Raw genomic sequence first — 17,612 nt, 5'->3', positions numbered from 1 at the left:
TGGGGAATGCGGCCAGGGGGAACTGCCCTTCCACGGAGGTGGAAGGGATAGTAGCCAACCCGGGAAGAACCAGCAGCAAACCCGGGGAGGGCCGAGCAGACGAAAGAACAGCGCAGGGTCCTGTGTTGTTCCCCCACGAAGAGGGGGAGCGACATAATGGTGCCGTGACTCGGATATGAAGCCTAGGCAGGGCTTAGTGTCGTTCCTCCACGAAGAGGGGGAGCGACAAAGTTAACCATTACTATGTGACCCCTGGCTTATATTTTGTTGTCCATAGAGTTAGCAAGAATCTTACAGTGAAAGAAAAGTTAGCTTTGAATACTTAGATGACAAATACGCATACACGGGTGGTGGAAACCCCATCACTTGAGCCATCACTGCTGCCTGCCAGCGTCTGCATTATCAGGAGTCTGTAGGCAGAAGCTGGAGCCTGGAATTCAGTGCAGGAACCGTGATGTGGGATGCAGGCCTCCTGACCAGCACCCTGATGGCTGGGCTAAGCAACCACCCCGTATTTCCTTATCCATGTAAGGATAAGATATAATAGCTTGGGATTTTTCTGGAGTAGTTGTAATATGATTAATGTTACATGTAATTCATGTAATTATAAATATATAATTTATATAATTCATATATATTTATCACTTAAATAAACTGAATCATAAGTTCAAATACATGAGTATTAAATATGCATTAAGCATATATGTTTACATTTTAACTATTTAACATGAATTGAATTTTAATAAACTGTCCACAAACCTGTTCACATTTATCACTCATTACATTAATCTACATTAATTTCCTACACCCTCTCTCAGCGAGTGTAGGAAAACAGATAGAAAATTAGGTCAAATGAACACTAATGGAAAGCTAACTGTGAAACTTGGTGCTTTTCTTTGGAAATTCACATCTCTTATGTAGAATCAAATAGTTGGCACTGGCCCAGTGATAATTATAGACATTGGTATTATAAAGGAATTCATTTTTCTGCTGAATTACTGGGTATCCTCCGTAACAATATTAGGGCTTAAAATGTACTGTCAGCTGCTCGTGTTAAAGTGATGCCGTTGTCCTGTGTAGATTGGATGTCGGAGTCTTATTTTAAATGATACATTTGGGTCAGATATTTTGGATTCCTGCTGTGCTGATTAATTTAATAAGACTGAAATAGTGCACCAACTATGACCTTATCTACGAAGATTATGAAAGGCAGGAGGATGTCTTCTGTGCTCCATGTTTTTATAAAATTTGCAGGCAACATCTGTGTTTTGCTTTTCTTTTGTTACCATCAGCTGGGTTGGATTCAGCCTTTGCCTGACACCCGTTTCCTTCTCCAGCCATCAGTCATGGGTGTAGTGAGCCCTCCATGGTAGACTCCTGTGAACACAGGGCAGCAAGCAGTCCCCGCCCGCCCTGGGGCAGCTCAGAGCAGTGTGCTGTGACCTGACAGTCCCTGAGCAGTGACCCCGCGGTGAGCAGTAGGCAGGTTGGGACGCAGGCTGACCCCCGGGAGCAGGCTTCATTATGGGATGCCCATTTATGGCAAAGAAAAGTCACGTCATTCATTTTAAACTTGCAAGAGGTGGGGGGCAGAGGAGAAAGTAAAACATGGCCGGGTCGTTCAGTCCTGGATCTACAGACAAACACTTTAATAGCGGGAGCAGGAGTGCTTGCCAAGCCGACGGGCGTCAGTTGACTGTGTTAGGTGGTTAACCATGCTGAGTGCGGGTGGCTCAGCCTAGCAACTGCACAGACATTCTGAGAACAAAACGCCAATCACAGCCAAAAATGAGCAGACTGCCCTCACACCTGAGAACCACCCAGAGTAGCTGGGTTGACAACGTATGCTCCAAATGGCCAGTCAGTAGCTCGGCAGGGAAAGCAACCCTGTTCTCCTTAAGAAGGGCTTTGTTGGGGCCGGTGCTGTGACTTAGCAGGTAAATCCACCACCTGCAGTGCCAGCATCTCAGTCGGGCACCAGTTCGAGTCCCAGCTGCTCCACTTCCGATCCAGCTCTCTGCTATGGCCTAGGAAAGCAGTAGAAGATGGCCCAAGTGCTTGGGCCCCTGCACCCACATGGGAGACCCAGAAGAAGCTCCTGGCTCCTGGCTTCAGATTGGTGCAGCTCCAGCCATTGTAGCCATTTGGGGAGTGAACCAGTGGATGGAAGACCTCTCTCTCTCGCTCGCTCTCTCTCTCTCTCTCTCTGCCTCTCCTTCTCTCTCTGTGTAACTCTTTCAAATCAATCAATCAATCTTTAAAAAAATTCCTTTCCTGTATAAACCAGCAATTTAAAACTGACATAAGATGTGCAAGTGGACAGCACAAATGCCTTTTTTTCTCGGCTGTTTAAATGGCTTGCTGGTGTGTGGGCCCATCAACTTCGAATAGGCTTTCTGAGTGTTTCTGGACATCACAAAGCCTTGACAATCAGGACGGTCACCTACAGTCCAGATGCCCCCCGTCCCAGAGATGCTCACCCCGCCAGAGGTTCAAGCCAATTTCCCCTGCGCCGTGGCCACCCGAATCCTCACCCTCCCACACTGGGGGGCAGTGCTCCCGCCTCGCCGCCGTCTCAGCTTCACACCTGACCTCGATTTTCTGAAACAAAAAGCAAGCGTGTCCGGCATTTCCTCGTGACCCACAGTCTCTCAGTGGCTGACTTCTTCTTCCGTCACAGACTTCGCTGGAAACTCAGAGGACTGGAACACCGCCAGTGAGTCGCGTCGGCAATCCTTGCGAGTCACCACTTCCCCGAATGAAGCTGACATTTCCATTTTCCTGTTGATTTGTGGCATTTCGGCTGCAATGCCTCCTCGTGTCCCAGTTTAAAGTCGCAGCTGCCTTAGGGCATTGAAGTTGCTGAGAGAGGTCGAGTGAGACGTGACTTCCAGGGTTTCCACTTTCTTTCCTGACGTCTATGAGCTGGATGTGTCTGAGTTGCTCCTAAAGCCAGCAGAGTCATTCAAAGCAGCAAGCGCTGAAAGATAAACTGTAAGGCCGGCACCACGGCTCACTAGGCTAATCCTCCGCCTAGCGGCGCCGGCACACCGGGTTCTAGTCCCGGTCGGGGCACCGGATTCTGTCCCGGTTGCCCCTCTTCCAGGCCAGCTCTCTGCTGTGGCCAGGGAGTGCAGTGGAGGATGGCCCAGGTGCTTGGGCCCTGCACCCCATGGGAGACCAGGAAAAGCACCTGGCTCCTGGCTTCGGATCAGCGCGGTGCACCAGCCGTGGTGGCCATTTGGGGAGTGAACCAGCAGACGGAAGACCTTTGTCTCTGTCTCTCTCTCTCTTACTGTCCACTCTGCCTGTCCAAAAATAAAAATAAAAGATGCACTGTAAGCCTGCAGTTTTGTCGCTGTGCACGCCTCAGATTTGCTGAGAGGGAGAAACCTGATACTCGCTGTGTGCTGGAAGCCAGAGTCACCAGTAGATGTGTCCGCTTCTGTGCAGAGTTGGGCGGACATCGGCAGCGTCCTGCGATTCGGGAGCCTGAGATTCTGTCTTCTCTGTCTCGCGTGGCAGGTCTCGCAGCTGTACCTGAGCGACACGGGGCGGCCGAGCCCCTCGCTGCCCCCGCACCTCTTCTCCTGTGCCGAGAGAGCCTTCCACCAGCTGTTCCAGGAGCAGCGGCCACAGAGCTTCGTCCTCAGGTGAGCCCCCGCCCGCCTCGCGCCCAGGCCGGCTCTGCGGGCCTCGCTCCCTCCACCGGCGCCGGTTCCCTTCCACGGCAGCGAGTCCGTATGACCCCTTAGGATGGGCCCGTGGCTTGGCTGCTGGAAGCAGCCCCAGGTGGGTCTGGATCAGTATCCCAGCTTCGGGTTTGAGGATTCCAGGCAGACCCGCAGTGTTTCTGGTTTCAGAGTCGGGAAAGCGTCCCGGGGGGGGGGGGGGGGGGAGCCTGGAAACCTGCTGCTGCCCAACATGGAATTTCAATTCTTCATGACAGGGTGCGTTCCCGCCCCACGTCTAGGTTTTTCCCAAGCTCATGGTCCAACAGATTATTCCCCCATAGATATGTTGACTTTAGATTGCAAACCTTAAAATGCCCAGAAGGGTGATTTACCACAATTCTCCAAAGACCAAAGTGTACAACGAGGAATGGGAGGGGGCACCTGCATCCTTGCATGGCGGGTAAGGCCGCCACCTGAGACACCCATATGGGCGCCGGTTCAAGGCCCTGCTGCTCCACTTTCAACCCAGCTCCCTGCTCATGGCCTGGGAAGCAGTGGAAGATGGCCCGAGTACTTGGGCCCCTGCCACTCAAATGCTGCATCAAAGACCTGGATGAAGCTCCTGGCTTTGTCTTGGCCAGCCCAGGCTGTTGGAGCCATGCGGGAGTGAACCAGTAGATGGAAGATCTCTCTCTTTCTGTCCCCCCTCTTTCAAATAAATATTAACAAAAAAGCACTAGGAGTGAAATGTGATGATATATTGATAGAAGGTTGAAGAAATACTTAAGTATTAACATAGGGAATGCATTAGGAAATTATGATTCATTTTAAGCCAAATCTCAGCTAAAGGAAAACTTCTATTGATAAAAATGGCTTTTCCTTCCTATTTGTTGGAAACTGGGCACATAAATCAAGTAAAAGTGAAATAAAAAACAGAGTAAAGATAGAACCCGGATAGAAACTTGGATAGACTTGGGTATGTAAACGCGTGCTGACATGGTTGCTTTCACTGTAATGATTTTATAGAACACCCATGTCCACAGAGGCTGAGACTGATGGGTGTGAGCTTCAGGGTTCACCGTGGGGAGCATCGGCTGTCCCCAGCACCCCAGGGATCAGAGGGCCTCTGTGGGGGTCTCCACCCATGCCTGAATCAAGAACTCTCTGTATGTCTGCTTTATTGATTGAGTTCTCTGGTCTTTGCTAAAAAGAGAAACACTTTCTAAAAACTGAGGGGGCTGCACAGTGGTGTTGACAGTCATGCCGACTAATATTCACTGGGAGCTCACCTCGTGCAGAGCCTGGGCCAGGTGCGTCCTGTTCAGCCCTGCTCCCCGCCGTAGGTATGAGACTGGGGGTGTTGCTGTTACAATGGTGATGAAAGTGATCTTTAACACCATCTATGTGACAGGCGACTGGCAGAGGGTTACCTCCATACTCAAGGTCTCAAGGAGTAGCAAATAGTGGGTGTGGTGTGTGAGCTCAAGGCTGGCATCTGAACCCCAATGAAGCTGGCTCACTGGCACAGCCAGACAGCATCCACAGCTGGCCTCCTGCAGCTCAGACGCGGGGACACGAGACATTCTGTGCCAGTCAGCCCTGACGTGGCGGCACCACGTGTGTGGATATGCTTGCATTCTCATGGAATCCACCTGATTCTAAAGCAGACCGTCCAGCTGTCACTCCTGAGGTGTTAAAATCATCAGCACCTAGCCAGGCTCTGAGGGGGAAGAAGGAGCCCATGAGCGGAGGTCCCCTGGGAGCCCGCCCATTCCCCAGCGCGCCGTGTGCAGCTGCTTCTTGCAGGAAAGGAACGTCTTCTCTTCATTTAGCCCCATGATTTCTCCGTGTATCTGCTCCTGGATTGTTCTTTCCAGTAGGACTTGTTATGTTCTGTTCCTTTGGAGCATTTTTAAGGCTAAATAAATAATGCCACATATCAACCACTTCTTTTGAAAAAAATGTTTACTCATTCAGATTTTAAGAAAGTGCTACCTCAGCCGGTGCCGCGGCTCACTAGGCTAACCCTCCGCCTAGCGGCGCCGGCACACCGGGTTCTAGTCCCGGTCGGGGCGCCGGATTCTGTCCCGGTTGCCCCTCTTCCAGGCCAGCTATCTGCTGTGGCCAGGGAGTGCAGTGGAGGATGGCCCAGGTGCTTGGGCCCTGCACTCCATGGGAGACCAGGAAAAGCACCTGGCTCCTGGCTCCTGCCATCGGATCAGCGCAGTGCGCCGGCCGCAGCGCGCCGGCCGCGGCGGCCATTGGAGGGTGAACCAACGGCAAAGGAAGACCTTTCTCTCTGTCTCTCTCTCTCACTGTCCACTCTGCCTGTCAAAAAATAAAAAAAATTAAAATAAAAATAAAAATAAAAATAAAAATAAAAAAGAAAGTGCTACCTCATGCTGGGATAGAATTAAGGAACACCCTTGAGACCCCAAGATGGAAAATTCTGGTCCTTCTTTCTCTTTCAGAATTGGGTGATTCTAGGTAGCCTTGCCAGCTCCTTGATGGTTTTGTGTGAGACACAGTCTGTCCCCATTGGTACTAACGTAGAACCTGTTTATGGGTCATTTACTGAGTACTCACTGCAACCCACTAACTGCATTCACAGAGGGTGATTCAAGATTTGGTGATCAAAACTCAAATATTCCTGTAATGGATGCCCCATAACTTGGTACAAGACTAGAAAAATTTGAATTTTATTTCCAAATTTTAATTTCATTTTGTTAATAATTTTGAGCCCCAGTGATCAAAAACCTGCAGACCAGCACAAATGAGAGAAACTCTTGAACAACTTATAGTTACATATCACCATTATTTTCTGGCAAGCATTCTTTTACCTCTCACTGGTGCCAGTGTTTCAAGGCAAAAAGCTGTCAGAAAAAGGCTGCGGTCATTTTTTTCTTTTTTGGTTATCAGATAAATAAAGAACATTTTTATGAGCTTTGCATCTGAATGCAGTAATGACTTTACTGTATATCAGACCACTGTAGTGTAGTAACTGTCACAGCAGAATTCTGTGTTAATCCTGTGTCACACAGTGTCTGAAATGCAACAGTTGACATTGGTAGGAATGAGATCAGTTAATATACGATGCCCGGGAAGTAGCAAAGGCGTTGTCCCGTACATAACAAGTGTAGTCTGTGTCCCTAGGTGAGGGACGCATGGGGAACACGGGAAGTCAGCGCTGAGAGCCGCCTGGGAAGGGGACGGAGAAAGAGCTGGTTTAGGATGGGCCAAGTGCCAGAGCCACCGCCTCCCTCTGAGGGTCCCGCCGGTGTCGTGTGTGCATTCGAGGAAGAGAGGAGTGCCCGGAAGGGACATGGCCTTTTCCGAGAGAGGCCGGGCGTGGGGCTCTGTGGTGCACACGCCTCCTTGTCGACGCGCTGGCTTTCACCTGCAAAGCTAAGGGTGACCTTCTGCTTGGCCGGGTGCCTGTCTGCCTCTCCTCTCCTCGGTGAGGGGGTCCTTTACTGCAAGACAGCAGGTGGCAGAGACTGCCCCCCCTTCATCTGTGGTCCCAACATATGATGTGTGCCAGAGGCGTGGAATCTGCCATCCCTTTCCGAAGTGTTTTGAATGAACACATCAAACTGAAGAATAGACTTCAGCCATATTCTTTTTTTATTTTTAGATTTATTTATTTCTTTGCTTGAGAGGTAGAGTCAGTCAGAGAGAGGGAGAGACAGAGAGAAAGGCCTTCCAATCATTGGTTCAATCCCCAAATGGCCACAATGGCCAGAGCTGGGCCAATCCGAAGCCAGGAGCTTCTTTCGGGTCTCTCATAGAGGTGCAGGGGCCCCAGCACTTGGGCCATCTGCCGCTGCTTTCGCAGGCTATAAGCAGAGAGCTGGATTGGAAGAGGAACAGTCAGGACATGAACCGGCTCCCATAGGGGATGCCGGCATCACAGGCAGAGACTCAGCCTACCACGCCACAGCACCAGCCCCTACCACATTCTCATGAAAACCTGCAGTCATGTTATCCCCCATCACGGGTGTGTCTGAGAATTGGCTTTGCCTACCTGATTGTTAGACTGCTTCCACCACACCAGTCAACGTGTCTCTCTTCTCTCTCTCTCTTAGCGGAGAAAGAGGGTCTGGAAAGTCGGAAGCCAGCAAACAAATCGTGAGACACCTCGCCTGCCGCTCCAGCGCCAGCCGGGCTCTGTTTGAATCCAGGTTTAAACATGTAAGTTTCTTGTCTGCCCAGAAGATGGGAGAATGAATTATGTCAGTGCAAGGGAAATGTCATTTACAAATAGAGGGGTCAAACTTCGAGGAAATAAAGGAAGAGAACGAGCCGGGGGTGAGTGTCTATTTACCCAAGTGCACGTTTATTTCCTTTTATGCATTAAAAATATCATGAACGTGCTCTGTCTTTGTGTTTGCTCTAAGTTGTTGGATCTAAAACCCACGATACTGTTAGATTGTGGTTCACCTAGAAGGCGGTCTTTCTGAAGATTGGTACCCTTGTTGTCTGTGGCCTGAAAAGCAGTTAAATGATTGACAACAAATGTCAGTTTATCCAAAAGAACTGACAAGAGTAAACCTGAGTGATGTGGCTAGGTGATAAACCTTCTTCTCCCACCGTGACTTTAAATCATATTGGAAATCATGGGTGTGCTGCATCCCGTACCATCTGCAGGCACCGTGTCCTGCTCCTTCAGCCACTGAACACGCGACCGGGAATCGAGAGCACACAGAGGCCTGTCGCAGGCAAGCTGAAGCCCAGGGAATTTTATACAGTGAAACTCAGAAGCTGTCAGCATGGCCCCTGCAGGTGCCTCTCTGTGCCCTGCTGCTCTTGTCTTCACACACGGCTGGCAGGTGTTGCTGGTGGGGCTTTCCCAGACCTGGGTCTGAAGAGGAGGCTCCTGCTATCTGGCTGACTGACAGGTGTGAGAAGGGACCGTAGAGAACACACAGAACGACCCTCTGTAACCAGCCACAGAAATGAGCAGCACTCAGCTGTCTGTCTCTCGGGGCCTCCACCTGTAGATCAGGTGCCCCCACATTTCTGCACTTGCTTTCACAGCTTGACCATTTTCTGATGTGTGTCCACACGGCAGTCAGGGCTCACAGGGCAGCCCTGCTCCCCAGGGCCAGTCAGGACCCATGCACTTCCTCCCCAGTGCAGAGGAAGGGAGAGGGACGCCTGAGACATGGGGAGGCCTCACTCAGTCCACAGATTCAGGCTGGAACATAGCCACACGCCGTGTAGACAGAACTCATCTCCAACCAGGCAGCCCACTATTACTGCAGGAAGTGGAGAGAGAACTTCTCGCAGTCTATCTCCCTGTAACTCGCTCGCTCAGAACCCTAGGCTGATCCTCAAAGCCCAGAGGATGAGAGACACCCAGCATTCTTCCCGACTGTGCTGTGTTGCTGTCCTGCCTCCTGGCACCGTGTGCTGGCCCTGTGGCCATGCTGAAACCACCTTGGAGGGGCATCCCTCCCAGACAGGCCATGCTGTCTTGCTCATGCGTTTGCTGCTTCAGCGAGGGTCTGTGACATGTTCCCCAATGTCTGTCCCTGGAAACCAGGGATGCCATCTTTCCCTAGGAGACCCTAGATGGTGAATAAATCCAGAGAAGCATACAACGCCTTTAGATACTTCAGCAAATCGAGGGAACATTGAGATTATCAGCCAAATGTAATAGGAATCAATGTGGGGTGTGCAGTCAGGACTCGATACGTTTGTGTGTGAATGTATGTGTGCGTGTGTGACTTATGGAACCAGCATGGCATCTTCTCATACCTGTCTTGCCCTCTGCCTTTATTACATAATTTCTCCCCTCTTTTAATAACTATCCGTTTATCTAAGAGTCGAGAAGATACACTGTTCAAGCCATTTAACCTCTCAGTTCCAGAGATCATTGAATGTATGTATCAGTACTCATGTTCAGTTCCTCACACACAACAAATGAATGCAGATTTTCCCAAATACACATCCGCACGCTCTGTAGAGTAGTCCAGACAGGGATGCACACTTGTGCTCCCTCATCGCCTCAGCACGGCCCAGGCTGCTGCACCACGTGCGCCGTCTGTCAGCACTTACTCAGAGTGCGTTCTCACAGGTGCAGTGGTGCAGCCCAAGTGCCCGATGACAATCCAGCCTCTAGCTGTGCACCTATTTGCAGGAAGGCCCTGGCATTTTATCTCAGGAAATCTCTGTCTCAGAATGTCAGCGTACACTGGGACGAAGCAGCTGCTGTTCTTCCAGCTCACTCCCATCATCCGTGTCATCTGAAAACTCCAAGTTTCGAAATCTAGCGATGCATCAAGCCGTGAATATTGTGCTATCGGCGTTTGTTTCTGGGTCACCTGCTCTGGCCCTGCTGGGCAGCGATTTCTACCGGGTGGTGCTTCCCAGGGAATATGCTGGAAATGTGTAGCCTCTGAATCCTCATTTAGAGATGGAAGGAGCTCATGTCTAACCCTGGAGTGGTGTTGGCCATATCTTCTACCTTTGGTTCTCTTTATCAGCCCTTAAAATCTAAGCATGCTCTAACAGATTCCTAAGATAATGGCTGATTCCAGAGACTGTCCCTTTAAGACTCACTTGCAATAAATGGTTTGACACCTGTCTCTATGGCTTCATATGAGACTATTGCTGACTTTAATTTACTTCCATCTTTAAGGCCGTCCTATATTGAGCACTTGCATAATTCTGCTCAAAATATTTTAACATGTTGAGATAATGTGTGAAGAACAGAGTAACCTCTCCTGCTTCACATAGAATGCACTGACAACTACTCTCTAACGTTTAGAGCGTGCATGAAACAAGGTCACAGATCCTGTTGACATAACTGTGGTGACAAGGAACAATGGTTCTCCCTCTAAATTGCAGACTAAAATATTCATTCATTAAAAAGATTGTGAGAGTACAAGCTATGTACATAATCTCTAATAGGCACTCTAGATTATGTAAATTGGCTTTGTATTTTACTTTAGGTGAATGTATTCTAGTTTGCATTCCTTTGAATAAGATAGGTAGAAATTTTCCAAATCAATTAGTCTAGGAACCAAAACTAGAATGTCTTTGTGAAGTTCCAGTACAACTACTTCTATATGAGTTGTATTCATTCTTATGACAAATGAAATGTGTCATAAACTTGTGATTTCTAATCTCAGAAGAAACATTGCCCACTTTTGTGCTCTAAGCGCCATGTCAATTATGCTTTGTTTCTTTCCCTTTAAATTATCATCTCCATGACTACAATTCGGTTTCCAAGATGTTCATGAAAACTACCCAGCCACAGGCTTGCAAAGCATCCAAGCATATGTACAGGAATTAAGTGCAACCTCAGATGAATCTGTGGACTGTCTGTAAATTTTTAAACCATTACAGAGGCTCGGTGAAACAAAGGACATTGGAGAGATGGTCAGGTTTTTCTGCATGAAAGAAGAAAAACTTTGGTTACAGAAACGAAGAGAAAGGAGCATCCTTGATCTGTCTGAAGTCCAGGAGGAGATATGGGGAAAGGGACACTCGCTAGGTAACCCTAGCAGTGGAGCCGAGTGAGCCAGGCTGGAGGGACAGGCTAGTCAGCTTCAATGGGGGACGCGACTGCATCGTCACCAGGCGTCATCAGGCTGCAGAGCACTGGCCGTGGGGTCAGGTGCACCCCGGAGGCACCGGCAGCACCTTCCAGAGGGAGAGGCTGGGAGGAGAGCAGGCGGTGTCGCCTGGATCCTGGGACAGAATGGAGGGCGGTTTGGATCAGCAGTTGGTAAAGAGAGTGGTGGAGGAGTGAAGCGAAGGGCGTGCAGGGGTGGGGTCCAGGTGTCTGGGAGAGAGTCCTGCAGAGGCGCCGTGGTGGCGTGGTGAGGCGCCAAGGAGCAACAGGAACAGGCTGGGAAGGAAGTGGGTGTCAGTGAGTCTCTCACAGTGATGGGGAGGGGAGAGCAAAAGAAAGGATCAGCGGCTGCCTGGAAGGTGAGGGAGAGGAATGATTTTTGGTAATGAGATGCAGATGACCCACTTGTGTTATTCAGGGACCTACAGCTGAAATACTTCTGACTGTCACTCTTCCCCTGCAGCTGTCCCATCTTAAAAGGCTGCATGGGTCGACACTGTGGCTTTGCCATGCGCTTCGCTGGATGCACGGAAGGAGTCAGCACCAGACACACCGCCGCTGTGCCCTTGTACCATTCCAGGGCAGCTAGGGGCAGGCCAGAGGGGCTGTTTGGGGTCTGAGGCCTGTGTTTGTTTCTCGGGTGTCAGGCGCAGGGGTTTTCCATGGCACTGGATTTATTGGAACAGAAAAGTCATGTCCTGGAAAGACTGCCTGGGGTTTCTTGCCAATTCTGGACCAAATAAATGTCAACTTTAACAAACACTGAGTTCCATGCGAAGCACTTGAATCAGCATTTATTGGGCAATCAGTCGATGGCTCCACTTGGTGAGGGTGTGGTTTGATATGGAGAAGGCCACCCACTTTCACTTTTAGAAAATGCAGCAGGGGCCTGCACTGTGGCCTAGTGGGTAAAGCCACCACCTGCAGCACCGGCATCCCATACGGGCGCTGGTTTGTGTCCTGGCTGCTCCACTTCCCATCAGATTCCTGCTAATGGGCTGGGAAGATCAGAAGATGGCCCAAGTGCTTGGGTCCCTGCTAACGTGTAGAAGACCCAGATGGAGCTACCAGGCCCTGACTGCACCCATCTGGGGAGTGAACCAGTGGATGGAAGACATCTCTATTTCTCCCTCCCTCTCTCTCTAACTCTCAAAATAAACAATTATTCAAAAAAAAAAAAAGAGAGAGAGAAAATTAACTACTACAGTAAGAGTGGATGACTTTTAGTGGAAAAACTATTGAAATTATATAAAGAATACAACAGTGTGAGTAGAGAAATGTCATGCCAATAAAATTTGAATCAGAAAATATTAACGTTGTATATATTTAATTTCCTTCACTTCTATGCTAATTGAAATTTTTCACTGTGCAACAGTCTTGTTATTTGTTTCAAAATCTGGCTGAGCTATGGAATAGAATTTGTTTTCTCCATACATGTAATATATTTACTTGGTGCCACCTGTTGGTCAAGTGGCAAATTAAAGATGAAACCATTGGCTGTTACAAAGTCTGACTGGCATTTTAACCTTGAATTATGAAACAGTGGGCGATGAGAGAATGCTGTGTGAGGATTTACATGTTGCTAGATGGTTTTAGCTGTGTGTTAGCTTCATGCCCTTTATGCCTTTGCTGTTATTGGAGCAGTGAGGGCTGTGTGGTGTGGTGACTAAGTGTGGGATTCTGCAGCCAGAGTGCCTGGAGTCCAATCCCAGCTCCGTTATTTAGAAGCTCTGAGCTGAGCCTTAGGAAAGTTACCCTCGGTGCGTATTTCCCTCACTTACTGTGAGGGTGAGAAGACAGTGTGCTTTCACCTGCACACACATTCTCGCTGTAGAACCTGGCCCGCAGGAGGCATGATGCACCTGTTGCCTGTCACTCTTGACCATGTTGAGTGTTCACAGCGTGTAGACATGCCTGCCAGACAGCCTCGGAAGCACTTCATTCCTGTGCTGGAAGAGGGGAAAATGAGTTGGGGAGAAGCTCAGGAACTTGCTCAGTGTCACATAAATGTCACTCGCTGAGCTGGGCTGTGCGGGGTGTTGGTTCTCGCCGCAAGCACACGCATCCCACCATGAGCCGTGCTTCCTACTGATGACCGTTGATGGTCCCGAGGTGTTTCACCTGGAATGACAAACAGCACTTTATTGTCAGACACAAGACCAAAAAGGTTCATCCTAAGCATTGTAAGGACTTTTTAAGCCATTTTTTAAAGTAAAATTATAGATTTTAGAGATATGTTCTGATCCCACTATTAATTCCAGTATATACTTGATATATTTATGATACATATGATCTAATTAAATATAATGTATTTAATATTATTGAAACAGGAACAAAAATAAGAGTTTAGTGAGAACTAAAGTCAATGGAGAACTAAGTCAGCTCCTGAATTCAGCCTGGCCCAGCCCTGGCTGTTGTGGGCATTTGGGGAGTGAACCAGCAGATGGGCGCTCCCTCCCTCCCTCCCTCCCTCCCTCCCTCCCTCCCTCCCTCCTTCCTTCTCTCCTTCCCTCTCTCCTTCCCTACTTCCTTCCATATGTCTGTTTCTTACTTTCTCTCACAAATAAAAGGATAAAATTTTCTAAAATAAGGTTGTTATTTAAAGACCTAACACATGAGAATTTCATAAAGATATTTATCTCCAAAGCTTCAGACTTCAAAAACAGTTAAAAATTTCAGCACTTTCGATTGTTGGTTATCATCAAAGTGTTATTTTATGATCTTTCCACAATGTAAAATACTCCTGAAACACTTATTTAATGTAGCAGATGTCATTAAGGAAATTAAGATAGTAAGATCAAAGCATCTTTTAAAATGTGAGATTAAAGTTTTACAAAAATCTGGCACCAGAAATTACAGAGAAGGGGAAATCCACCCGGTGTTATCAACAAGGTGCTGTGCTCCCTCTTGTGGCTGCTGCAGAAACTGTACCCAGTGTTAACTAGAAAGAAAAACACCAGGGCCCATTCTGTGGCATAGCCAGTTAAAGCCCTGGCCTCCAGCGCCGGCATCCCATATGGGCGCCGGTTCTAATCCTGGCTGCTCCACTTCTGATCCAGCTCTCTGCTGTGGCCTGGGAAAGCAGTAGAAGATGCCAAGTTCTTGGGCCCCTGCACCTGCGTGGGAGACCTGGAAGAAGCTCCTGGCTCCTGGCTATGGATCAGCTCAGCTCTGGGCGTTGTGGCCATTTGGGAAGTGAATTAGCAGATGGGAGACCTCTCTCTTTCTTTGGCTCTACCTCTCTCTGTAACTCTATATTTCAAATAAATAAAATGAATTTTTTAAATGGATGGAAGGAAGGAAGACACCTCTGACTCTCTGGACTGTCATAGCTCTTGGTCACCATCGGCAGCACAGCTCGAGCTGGAAGGTGGAGAGGGCAGCCAGTCAGACGCCAGGGTGCCGCAGAGGGAGGCTGAGCAGGGGTGCAGGCTGGAAGACGGTGGGTGGAAAAGAAAGGAAATTCAAAAGGACGAGTGCTACCCCTCCTCAAGCGGACTTATTACTCACAGAGGAATTCTGGCTGTTGCTCCCACTAATTCTGTTCTTCCTCTCCAAACTGGCAAACGCTCTTCCTGTTCTATTCAAATTGAAAGTATCAAATAACATTTGTTATGTCTGTGTGTGTATGCAAGTGAGTGTGCTCCTGTGTGCTCCCGTGTGTGCAGGCATGTACATGTGCATGTTCACATGTGTGCAAGCGTGTGCAAGTGCACTGGGAGAATGGTTGCACTTCCTTGCGGTGAGGCAGTGGTATACTGAAGCCATGTGCAGAGACAGATGCTGCTACAAGTTTGCATTTTGGGAAACAGTAACCTTGTAGTTCAATACAGAACCTTTCAGGTACAGAATATTCCCCACATCTTTGCTGACTATTCCTCCCCAGTTGGTTTGTTTCAAAAACAGATAGATCTCTGACGCCCTCTCCTCCATCACAGATCCTGTGCATCTTGGAAGCCTTCGGACACGCAAAGACGACACTGAATGACCTGTCCAGCTGCTTCATCAAGTACCTGGAGCTGCAGTTCTGTGAGAGGAAGAAGCACGTCACGGGAGGTAAGTGTCCCGTTAGCAGACATGCCGTAGAGGAGGGCAGGGCAGTGCTGGGACCCACCAGACAGGGCCTCCTCGCTCCTGAGCAGGTAAGGGCGGAGGAAAGCCCTGGGGAGACCAGGAGGGAAAGAGGAAGACCATCCTCACCAGCTGTGCTTGGAGACCCCTGGGCTCTTCTGCGCTGTGCTCACTGCGGGAGGACGAGGACCCACACCCAGACCTGCAGGGGGTGCCATGCCTGCAGCGTCAATTTAATGCCGTCCAGCGTAAGGTGAACCTGTTGAGGATGACAGTTATGTGTAAACAGTGCAATGTGGAACCGCATCCAAACCCAGAGAGCTGGATGGGATCATCCTTGTTGAACACAGAAAGGAACCCAAGTGCATAAATACATCATAACGTTAGTCTACAGAGTCCTGCACATAACACACTGAAATGTTTCTACACAGGACTGAATATGTTCTAAATGATCGAATTAAAACAAAGCCAAGCATCGTGATGATCCCAAACTAACACCAAAGGGAATCTGTTTCTTATTTAGATTAAATATTTACTGTGTATTTTGTGAAAATCCTTATTTAAAATTCAACCAATTGAGAATTCCCCATGGATGCTACATCTTTCTAATCAAAACAGATTATCCACATAAGTTAATAGCATAAGCACAATTATAGGGGACATGTGTAGCCTAAAAAATCTACAGCAGTTGCCAGCACACAGGTATTGATTTGCTCTTTATAAATGATTTTCTAAAGAACTCCGTTTCATGTGGCTTTTTCAAGTTACCCTGTCTTCCCTTCAGGAAATGAATGTTAGCGTTGATTGTAATCTGGGCACAAGCTGTGTGTTGCAGCAAGTGTTTGCCAAAATCAAATTTCTACTAAATGAAACCCAGCAATGCTCATAAGAGGAGAAAGGAAAGCTCATTTTAGATATTGAAGCTAGAAGCTGACGTTCTCATTTTTTTCCTTTTCTATTTTAAATGTATAACTAAGAGTTCTGAAGATCCACTCTTTCATAAGTGAAATGTCCAGGTCTGGTGTCTTGGGCCCTCAGGGGAGGACTCTCCCTGTGGAAGCCTTGGTCCAGCCTTGTCCATCCAGGGCAGTTTTCCTTGTGGGCCTGATAGCTAAAAGAGGATTCAGAAAGCTTGTGTACAATGGAAGTACAAGATTAGAATTAAGAAATGCAAACTGTAGTTCTCAACATGAGCCCCATCAAGGTCAGGATGCCCTTGTAGGTGATGGTTCCAGCCATGTGTTCCATCCCTAAAGAGCTGCAGATTGGAGGGTGTTAACCATGTAACACAATCTTTTTCACAGACTGGCTGGGTAACGATGAGTGTCCTGTTGTTGCCAGTGGCAGAATTGCAGTCCTGTGAGATGAAAGTAGGGATAGAGGAGCAAAGTTTATTATTTTTTTAAATATTTATTTATTTGAAAGTCAGAGTTAGAGAAGGAGGCAGAGAGAGAGGTCTACCATCTGTTGATTTGCTCCCCAATTGGCCACAATGGCCAGAGCTGGGCCAATCTGAAGCCAGGAGCCAGGAGCTTCCTCCAGGTCTCCCACATGAATGCAGGGTTACAAGGATTTGGACCATCCTCTGCTGCTTTCCCAGGCCACAGCAGAGAGCTGGATCAGAAGTGGGGCAGCTGGGTTTTTAACCAGTGCCCATATGGGATGCTGGCACTGCACCAGCCCTGCAAAGTTGATTAAAGTAAAGGAGGAATGGGCCAGTCAAGAGAACACAGCAACCTCTTCCCAGTTTGGGGATTTTCCCCTAACGTGTGAGGGGCGTTGACTGGTGATGTGGCAGTGATTCTCACAATTGGCACTTTTGATTGACATCTGACAGTTTCATGCCTTGAGTTCTCTGTGTTTGCAGTTTCCCGGTGTGCATCCAGAATGTCTAGGGAGGGACAGGGCTCAAAACTGCCAAACTAATTATGTCCTAATGACTGTTGAGTGAAGCAGGGGCACCCCAGTGTCAAACTGGGTCTCGTTGCCCACGTGCCATAAACTAGGCCTGGTTTGGCTGAGTTCCTGTTTTATCAGAACACTCTCACCACAAGTGAACTGCAAAGTGAGAATCTTGGGTGGGCCCTGGGATACAGCAGGGTCCTTGGTTTCACCCTTGGAGGAGGGTCTTGTGACCCCTCCCTAGTCACTTGTGTAAGTATCTACCTGACAGCTTAAAGGATTTTTTTTAAAGATTCATTTATGGGCTCAGCGCTATGGCGTAGCAGGTAAAGCTGCCACCTGCAGTGCCGGCATCCCATATGGGCACCAGTTCAAGTCCTGGC

The 17,612-nt window shown here is 48.6% G+C and overlaps 1 protein-coding gene across 4 annotated transcripts in view; it reads left to right on the top strand.

Annotated features, from left to right (window-relative positions):
• Positions 1–17,612, top strand: part of MYO16 (myosin XVI) — a 693,372-nt gene that overhangs the window by 380,367 nt on the left and 295,393 nt on the right. For all 4 annotated transcript variants that reach the window (XM_070048580.2, XM_051849982.3, XM_089303408.1 and 1 more), the window contains exons 13-15: positions 3,526–3,653; positions 7,760–7,865; positions 15,195–15,312. In XM_070048580.2, coding sequence (XP_069904681.2) covers positions 3,526–3,653; positions 7,760–7,865; positions 15,195–15,312 — 352 coding nt within the window. The remainder of the gene's footprint in view (positions 1–3,525; positions 3,654–7,759; positions 7,866–15,194; positions 15,313–17,612) is intronic.

Source organism: Oryctolagus cuniculus, chromosome 9, assembly GCF_051225735.1.
Source record: "Oryctolagus cuniculus isolate XC-2025 breed Fujian yellow rabbit chromosome 9, ASM5122573v1, whole genome shotgun sequence".
NCBI lineage: Eukaryota > Metazoa > Chordata > Mammalia > Lagomorpha > Leporidae > Oryctolagus > Oryctolagus cuniculus.
Note: the sequence above shows the minus strand (reverse complement) of the source record. Positions and strands in the feature narration are given on the sequence as shown.